Source organism: Triticum dicoccoides, chromosome 7A, assembly GCF_002162155.2.
Source record: "Triticum dicoccoides isolate Atlit2015 ecotype Zavitan chromosome 7A, WEW_v2.0, whole genome shotgun sequence".
NCBI classification, from domain to species: domain Eukaryota; kingdom Viridiplantae; phylum Streptophyta; class Magnoliopsida; order Poales; family Poaceae; genus Triticum; species Triticum dicoccoides.
The window spans coordinates 150,547,326-150,556,628 of record NC_041392.1 but is presented as its reverse complement, the minus strand read 5'-3'; the positions used below and the strand labels follow the sequence as shown (position 1 = coordinate 150,556,628).

General features: G+C 44.2%; 1 protein-coding gene across 1 annotated transcript; it reads right to left on the bottom strand.

Moving 5' to 3' along the window:
- Positions 1 to 4,966: 4,966 nt before the first annotated feature.
- LOC119328200 lies at positions 4,967 to 9,297 on the bottom strand. The gene is made up of 6 exons (XM_037601227.1): positions 8,928 to 9,297; positions 7,138 to 7,934; positions 6,824 to 7,045; positions 6,618 to 6,736; positions 6,487 to 6,539; positions 4,967 to 5,271 (listed from the first exon to the last, which is right to left on the bottom strand). Exons 2-5 carry the CDS (start codon positions 7,930 to 7,932, stop codon positions 6,521 to 6,523), a joined length of 1,155 nt encoding a protein of 384 aa, XP_037457124.1. The 5' UTR covers positions 7,933 to 7,934; positions 8,928 to 9,297; the 3' UTR covers positions 4,967 to 5,271; positions 6,487 to 6,520.
- Between the last annotated feature and the right edge of the window lie 6 nt (positions 9,298 to 9,303).

Genomic DNA, 9,303 nt, shown 5'->3' with positions numbered 1-9,303 from the left:
CTTTGCGCCTCCTCCAGTGCGCAGCTTCAAGAAGATGTACAGTGCTACTGGTCGAAGATGGCTCGCCCGCTTGCTAAATGATGGTGGACCCGACGTCAGGGCGTTTATGACCACACACCGAACGGGTGTCCCAGCGTGTCTACTAGCTAACGGACAATGTTGTATTTGTACAAAAGTAAATGCATACTGGCCCATAAATGAGAGCGTATAGCGGGCGTATCCCGGCTAAGAACAAATAAAACACTGTGCCGTATTTGCTAGTGGGGAGGAGTTGCTATATTAGCTGCCGATCGCGACGCGCTGCCGACGCACGAGATAACGACCTCGCGTGGCCGCATGTCCTCAAAATTCGCGTCGCATTTTCTTCTTCTTTTGAGATCGTCAGTGGATCTAGAGTGGGTGAACGCAGAGGTGGCAATGCATAGGGGGAATCTTGATGGCCTCCAAAGTCCAAACTAGTGCTGTTACCTTCTTGGAGATCAATCCAATGGCACATCGGATAGCATAGAAGAATCAGAAGATACAACATTTAACTAGGAAGGCAGCCAGATTAGCTAGAAGAACATGATGACGACTGGTCAAACAGATAGAATCTCTCCTGCGGGCAGAGGAGAGGCGTCGACCTCGGTTGGCCGCGCGGATTTCGCCTCGGCTCTGTATTGGGTGAGGTTTCCAGGAGTAAAATGCACGTGCTTCAGTCTTTTGTTAATGAACTACTAGAAGTGTTTCTATCTTTTGCTTATGATCACCTACAGAGCTTGTAATGGTTGTGTTCTGCTTATGATCAGGCTGTTGGATCTCTCTTTTATTTCCTAAATTATGGCTTATGTACTATCCAGGACCTACATGTGTGGTGCGGTTCAGGCAAATTCAGTTAAACAATGTTCTGTTCGATGCGGATTCAGTCATATATATGAACTTCTATTATCTTCAGTTCAGATGTGTTGTGGTTCATGCAGATTTGGTCAAATTCAGATCATTTGAGCACAAGTACTGTTGCGCTGATATTACAAATGCACAAGTTCAGTTCAGTCTCAATTGCAATATTCTTGCACATGTATTGATATCTTTTCATGCACAAGAACTCTCAGCTCAGCCATGTCATAAACTGTGCAAAAGTATGTGCAAAAGTAGTCTCAAACTATTTATTTTCATTCAGCAAAAATGCACAGTCATACTCAAATAAATATGTGCAATGGAGAGAGCCATACACAAGACAAGTACTCTCAGTTCATGATTCAGCAAAAGGACACGGTTATACTACACAGCACAAGCACTCTCACGGCAAAAGCGGTCTCAGAACTCCACCAATTACTTGCAGTACACAAAGAAATTTCATTTCATAACAAATCCATATCATAACCCTGCATAGCAATGGTCGACAGACACAACCCTTCAAATTCAGAATAGCATTGCAACCTTAAACATCCGACGGCAGGAAGCTGCACTTTACCTCCATGGCGGTCAGTAGAGCAGCTGGCGTCACAGCGTCGCTACAGTCTCTGACAGCCGTCGCCAGGAGGACGTGCCCGCACGACCATCTGCTCATCCATGGAAGTGGAACGCACGTGGCCCGCCTCCGGGAGCCGTCAGGGCTCTCCCCGCCGTCACGCCTCATCCGGAAAGCTTGCCCCAGCAAGCCGCGGCGCGAGCCACCGCCGGCAACGGAAGGGGGAGGCGCGGTTAGGATGCCAACGGCGATGGGAGGTTCGCCGGAGATCGAACTGTCTGCAACGTTGACGCCGTGATGATTGGGGATAGCGACTGCGATTTGACCAGGGGATGAGCAAGTTGTCTTTTTTTTCATGGTAATACATGTCTCATTTATATATAGAATAAAGATCAAGTTGCATGGCATGTAAACACCAACAATGACTGAAAAGATAGGAAAATCATATGCAAAGTACAAGCGTTTGTCCCTCTCCTTCGACACCGCCGAAGCGACCACCAAAGGGTAAAAGACAGATCACCTCTTCACCCAAGCTCGACGCGACTCCTTCGTTGATCAACAGCTTTGCGGATCTCCAAAGTAGTTTGCCAGAAGCAAAATCATAGCCGTTGAAAGAACCAGACGGGGCAACATGTCCCCGGACACGTCATCGTACTTCAAAACTGACACCCCCACATGACGACAACGTCGGAGGAGGAAAACAGAACTGTCAACCTTCAACCACAGACCCAGCACAAGATACTCCATCTTCCAGCTGTCACTTGCATAGACAACCGCCTGCGCGTACTCCTGAATGACAAAACCTCTCTGCTCCACCATGACGTCAGAGACAACGCCACAGCAACGAGGACAGAGCAAAAGGAGAGACACACCTGATGGAGTCGCCGCCGCCTCACCAACACCATCCATGAACCCAGATGCTGATGATATGAGGGATCGGCAGAGACACGATGCCATCAACTCCGAGACACCGTCGTAAAAGGCATCACTGGTGTGGGAGTGGAGTTGAAGCAGATTTATTTGTCCGAGCGCTGGCCCCACCACCCCAACGACACACCACGACCTACAAATCCAAAACCTAATGCGGCTGTCTCTAATGCATAACCCCCAAACGATAGTGGTAAATCGGTAAGAGACATCATAGATCGCATCATATCTGATAAAGTGCGGTTATGACGTTAGGACACACCATTATGTTGTAGTGTTCCAGGTGGTGTGAGTTGTGAAACAATTCCAAATTATTTTAAATGAAGGCCAAACTCGTAACTCAAATATTCGCCTCCGTGATTAGATCGTAGAAACTTTATTTTCTTTCTATGATGATTCTCCACTTCACTCTGAAATTCTTTAAACTTTTCAAATGTTTCAGACTTGTATTTCATTAAGTAGATATACCCATAGCTACTCAAATCATCTGTGAAGATCAGAAAATAACGATACCCGCCATGTGCTTCCACACTCATCGGACCGCATACATTGGTATGTATTATTTCCAATAAGTTATTAACTCGCTCCATTGTTCCGAAGAACAAAGTCGAGAGCGACCATTACCTCGATAGCTTTCAGCAAACTCACCAACAGCGGTTGGTTCCTAGACATTGTCCCATTCGACCACCGTGCAGGGGTCGCCCCGGCCGACCGGTTCTAGTCCGTGGCGCGACTAGAGGGCTCGTTCATCTGTAATCACTGCTTGGAAACTGAGGCCTCCTGCGACGGCCTCCTCCTCTTCTACCACCCCCGCTCCGAGACGTTCAACCGCTGCATCTGCAACCCGGCAGTATGCTCCTCTCCACCAGCTCAAGGGGGGATTCGTTCCTCTCGGGATGTACCCTCACCCCCTACCGGAGTACCGCTTGTTGATGTTCCGACGATGGCCTGAAGATTGCGCCTACAAGATGTAGCAAATTTGCACCTGCTTGAGAAAGTAATACCAACTGGGTCTATTTTCCTACATTTAGTTTTTTTGGAGATACTAGATCAGCTCACAAGGGGACACCTTGTTCGGTCCTGCTCAAAGACTAATTATATTTCATATCAACGCCCTCCCCCTCCTCGATAGCTTCAGCAAGCTCGCCAACGGCGGCTGGTTCCGAGCTAAAGGCAGAACAAAGAAAAAGCGGTGCAGTGAGAAGTGTCTACATAGCATGTTTTATTTTTTTAATATATTTAAAGCCACACCGAGGCGGAGGAAGGAGTAAACGAGCCAAGGCACGAGGTCAAAACCTTCAGAACAGAGTCTTTCGCCAATGGTTAGGTCACTTCAAGCAGACTATCATAATTTTGAGGAGATTGAGGCTTCTTCAGATGAGCGGTTACTCTCGGGTTTTCCGCTTTTGAGAATTCCATCACGGTATTAGGATTGAACGACTTGCTCGGCCCATAATCATTCTGGAACTCCATCACTCAGTAATGAACGATCCACTTGGCTGATCAACATATTATGTCGAAAGAAGTCTTGTGACTGCCATCTTTCACTGAAATTACTGATCAATTGACCTGGTACTCATAGATTTCACTATGGGGTCCCAAACGATGAGTGTCATTGGTGGATAGGCCATTTCGCCAAGGAGAACGTGGCCATGACGGCAGTTTCATAGATAAAGGACCTGTGTTGTTTGCTTAGGCCCTGGGCTGGGCAATCGAGTGCACAGACAAATCAGCTGATTTCACTGAAATAATAGATGATGAACATGGTCTCATAAAATTCCAGGCCAAAGTGCCCGAGCACCTCACAGAAAAAGTGGTGCAGTGAGAAGTGTCGACATAGCATACTTTATTTTTTAAATATATTTAAAAAGCGGAGGAACAGGCCCCCCTCCCGCCGGAGCAGCGGTCGAAGGGAGAGGGGACCAGCGCCCCGGCCGGTGGAGATAGGAGGAAAGAGATCGCCTCCCTAGTCGCTTGGCTGGTGGCGGCGGCTAGGGTAGGAAACAACTTCGTTATCTCACCCTCTTCTAGTGATGACCAAGTCGTCTAACTGCGGGCCCTTGGCCGATGTGGCATACGTGATATGTATACCATACCTGCATTTTACTCGGTTACCAGGCTCTACCACAAAGCACATTCAATCATCTGAATTAAACCCCTACCAAAACCAAATCACATTTCCAAGCCCAAATACAAACATCCAAACGCAGCATAATGATCTTAAACAAATGCAGCAACCAAACTCAGTCTAAACTGCTGTTTTGCAATTGAAATCCTTATTACTCCCTTCGTCAGAAAAAACTTGTCCCTCAAATTGATGTATCTAGCACCAAGTTAGTTCTAGATACATCCATTTGAGAAACAAGCTTGGGACAAGCTTTTTCAGATAGAGGGAGTAGGAGCTATCAGTTTCCTACTTGAAGAAAACACTGCCATTCCAAAACTCAAACATAATACTCCCTCCATCCGAAAATACTTGTCCAGGAAATGAATAAAAACGGATGTATCTAGAACTGAAATACCTATAGATACATCCATTTATCCGACAAATATTTCCAAAAGGAGGCAGTACAAAACAGTACACGCCAATTGATAAAAAAAGATCCGGTAAGATGCTATAGTATGTTAATTTTTTACAAGGAAGTCATGAGCAACATGAATCAATAAGATTCACTGATTCAGTAAGTAGACCTAAGCAACAGAAAATTACAAAAAGATTCACTCAGCAATGCATTGGCTCATCAGTGCAACTTTTGGAGAATTTGATCAAACTGGAATGCATTGCGAATCAGCCCACAAGCTCGTAGCCGCAGCCTTCAACTTAAATCTTGCCAGCATTGGAACATCGAAACTCCTCTCAGTTGTGCCTCGGCAATGGGAGAAAACAGCATGACCTGTAGAGCAGATGGGTTATAAACGACAAGCCAAACTATTTCTTCTAAATAAATTGCACAGTATACACCCCAGCAGAATGCAACATCCTCCTGGGGGGATCATTATCCAAAGAGAAATGTGAACCAATAGCAGAAACCATTATCCAAAGAGAAATTGTTCATCATAGACAAGTTGAATGGTTCTTCTCATTACAGATATTATAAAGATTCAAATAAGTGGTGCATAAAGGATAGTCAGTTATCCATTTATCCTCCCAAAACATTGAATCACCCTTTCCAAGGTCCCATCTATACCCAAACTGCTTGGGCAGCCCAGGTTGCATATTCCCAAAAAGGAGAACACCCTAAAACAGAGCCTAAAAGGCAAATGTTAAGATCAAACTTTCTTAACAAAGGATTAGCGTGATGGAAGGAAATAAAGCAGGTTCTAGCGGGGCCGTAACTTGGATCCCTACATGTATGATGTGAAATGTGTCCCCATCCCCAAAGTACAAAGCATTACCAAACTACTCCTTCTGTAAACTAATATGAGTGTGTTTAGATCACTAAAGTAGTAATCTAAATGCTCTTATATTAGTTTAAGGAGGGAGTACTTGTTTAAGTACAAAAATTACAGAGCTACGAAATTAAGAGCCAATTCCACATAGCTGCAGATTTAAGACTTTCGGGGTATGCTACGCAGGCCTGGATTCAATAAATAAGTGCAACATAAAACTGCACTTTTTAAAAACAAATAGAATCTAGACATGTAGATCTACGAAACATGTCTTTACACGTGGAATTTTAGCAACACAAATTCTCCCTAAATAGTAGCTCGTAGTGGTAAGTGAGGTATAGTATGTACATTGAGTCTGTAATTCAAGTAATTTACTCAAAATATATGTGCCGTACAAAGTTCCATCAGAATGGCAAGCTTTAGCTAACAAAAAAACTAACACCGAGAGAAGCATAGACCTGACAATACACTTTAAACTCTAGTAATTGTGTGCTAGTCAACTTCATGTTCCCTATTCAAACTCACATAAAATAGGACATTATCTTAGGCCTGTTTCGCAACTAAAAATTGGCTCTAGCAGATTGAATGACAAGAATATAAATCCATGATGTAAAATACATATGTGATTTATGTTCACATGTACAAGTGTAAAAAATGGCATCAGACCATAACATCAAGCTTCACTGGTCGGAAAATACAAGTGTGTACAAGGTACTTACTCTGCAGTTAACTATCCATTGCCTCTTCGTATCTCTAATGAGGCTGATCAATACTGTATTCAGAAGAAATTTTGATTATTTTCTATGCACTTTCTTTGCAAATTTTGAACAAATATGAAGAAAAAACTTACTACTCTGGAGTTCCACACTGTAAGAATAGGAGGAAAAAGGCCGTGGCATGAGCAAAGAACATCCCAAACTCCTTCCCTACCATATGGCCCACATTCTCTGGATTATCCATTTTCTGGTCCTGTGTAGTTTGCATGTAAAGACACTGTTTAATGTATATTCCTCAAATTTTATGTATCCATGAAACCAAGGGATCTCATCACACTACCTGGGAAGATAATGGTAGTAGAGGCAGCACTGGTGCAGCATTTGGCCACTTGGTCATTCGCCACTGGGTATCACCCGGAACCGTCGGCCAGAACCGCTGCCCTTGAGCAGGCTGCCACACCCAGCCCCATTCCCCCTCAGGAGTAATGATCATCCATCGCCAACGCCCTGCACCATGGGGTGGCACTTGCTGAATCTCCCCTAGCAGAGCTCCCCTTGGCCCTTGAAATGACAGAAGAGGTAAAATTTACAACGTTGCTTTGTCTCCAGCCCAAATGTGACATTTTTTTACAACACACATAGTAATATGTATACCTTTGTTTTTTCAGGTGCATGAACTCTGTTGTTTCTTCCAAAATTGTATAATGACTCAGGTGTACCTGTATATCCTCTCCTTGGAGGTACCCCTGCCTGCCTGCTCTGCCACCACATAATTCCATAAAAGATCGGATTTTGTTCGGCTTGATCAGGCCAATTTTGACCAACTACTGCAATCTGGTCCATCAGTAAATCATTCCAAGCTTGTCGAAGGAGAGTATTAAATGCGCGTACATCATCCTGCCCAAGATGATTTTTTGCTGTTGCAAGTTCTGAAAACAGCGAATACGTATGATCCGGCAATGAGAACGAGAAGTGATGGTATATCAGACGAATGAACCTAGAGTGGAACACAATTGATGGTCCAATTCCTAATGGGACATTAGTGGTAATATAATGAAGATGGTCTATGAATAGTGCAGGCACGTTTCTAGGTTGGTTTCCTTCACAATAGTATGGAAGCAAAGCAATGCTCAAGGCTCTAAGATCAATAAGGAGGTCATGAATACCAAGAGTCTTGTGGAGTGCAGGTATGCCCATCATAAATAATTCACCAGCGACCAGGAAATTGCGTACAGAAAATGATCCATGCCAGCAATACCCTCGATTGAATGTATCAATGACAAACCGGTAGGCACTCTTCAGATAGTTGCGACCAATGTTGCTGCATATGACAGCAGCATCTCCAAAGTAAAGATCAAAAAATTCAGTCAATTGGGTCCGGTGGGCGCCGATTTGGGTCCGGTGGGCGCCAATCCATTGCAAGAAGAACAAGGCTTGGGCTTGATCCATTCCTTAAAAGCAGAAAACGGAATGTTATTCTTATATTATCAGACATAAGCAAAAAAACAAGTAACCCGAATGCAGGCAGACAACACTTATTTTAAATAAAACAATCAGCACACATTGACAGTCAGCACATATTTGAAATCAAACAATCAACACAAATTTTCCAATCAGTATCAAAATATACTCAAAAGCCAGAATTAGAACAAACTAAAAAAGCTGTAAACTACAGCTAAAGTATACCACATATTAAAGCAGCAATTCAAGATTTGATAGTCCATGGGGAAAAACACAGCTTAACAGCAATTACCAGGATAGGGTTGTTGATAATGCCGCGGTATAACACCTACATCTAGTACTATTTGTGGACAAGAATAAAATGAACCAGGACAATACTGTTACTAAGTATATGAAATTAACCAAGTTATTTTCATCATGTCAACATGTACAGAAACTTGCATAATCATAGAAAAAAACAACTTAAGCACATAGGCACATACAAGTGCTCACCCAACAGATAACGTTTTCTGAGCGAAAGGACTACCAAATGCACACCTGATTTTTTCATAAATACTCCCTCCGTCCAAAAATACTTGTCCAAGGAATGGATGTATCTAGATGTATTTTAGTTCTGGATACACCCATTTGTATCCATTTCTATGACAAGTATTTCTGTATGGAGGGAGTACCATTTACTTTCGATTAACTTACTTTAATTTGTGAAGCCATAGCTCTGGAACTATGCATAGAATGGCCTCATAACATATTACTTAATCATATCATAGTTTGCACTTAACAGAAGTAAAGCACACATACAATCATCCATTCTGTCAGCAACTCAACATACAAATACATAGAGAGGCTCATATAACAAATTAGAAGGACTAGAAGATACTAAATCAATCTAAGGAATTGCTTGTAGGCATTTGCCCATCACGTTACAAATTGTACATCAGAGGACAGCGATTGATATAATAAGGAATGAGGATAAAATAGCATACCCCGACGCCGTGGACTGAGTCGGATGAGATGAAATGCTGGAGAGCCAAGGAGGGTGGTTCAGGTCGGATATGTGGGAACGGCTGAGAGCTCCGCCGCCGCCCCCCTTGCACTCGCTTCGCTGCCACCGTCTGTTCGCGCCGCCGTGGACGCGAGGTGTCGAGAGGTATGAGATCGACCAGATGCGCGGCAAGATGGGAGATCCGAGCATCCCCCGATGGGCGCCCTTTCCTTCACTTAGCTGCCGCTGCCTTGTTCGCGCCGCCGTGGACGCGAGGTGCCGAGAGGTGGGAGGTCAACGAGATGCGCGGTGAGCCGAGAGATCCGACCGTCGCTCGATGGGCGCCCTTGCCTTCGCTTCTCTGCCGATGCCTTGTT

Bases quoted from the DNA above. Each gene is read 5' to 3' on its own strand.
- LOC119328200 (XM_037601227.1), bottom strand. From the start codon at position 7,932: ATGGATCAAGCCCAAGCCTTGTTCTTCTTGCAATGGATTGGCGCCCAC. The intron at 7,046-7,137 runs GTATACATATTA...CTGTCATTTCAA, and splicing joins ATGCACCTGAAAAAACAAAG to GGGCCAAGGGGAGCTCTGCT. The intron at 6,737-6,823 runs GTAGTGTGATGA...CAAACTACACAG, and splicing joins TACTACCATTATCTTCCCAG to GACCAGAAAATGGATAATCC.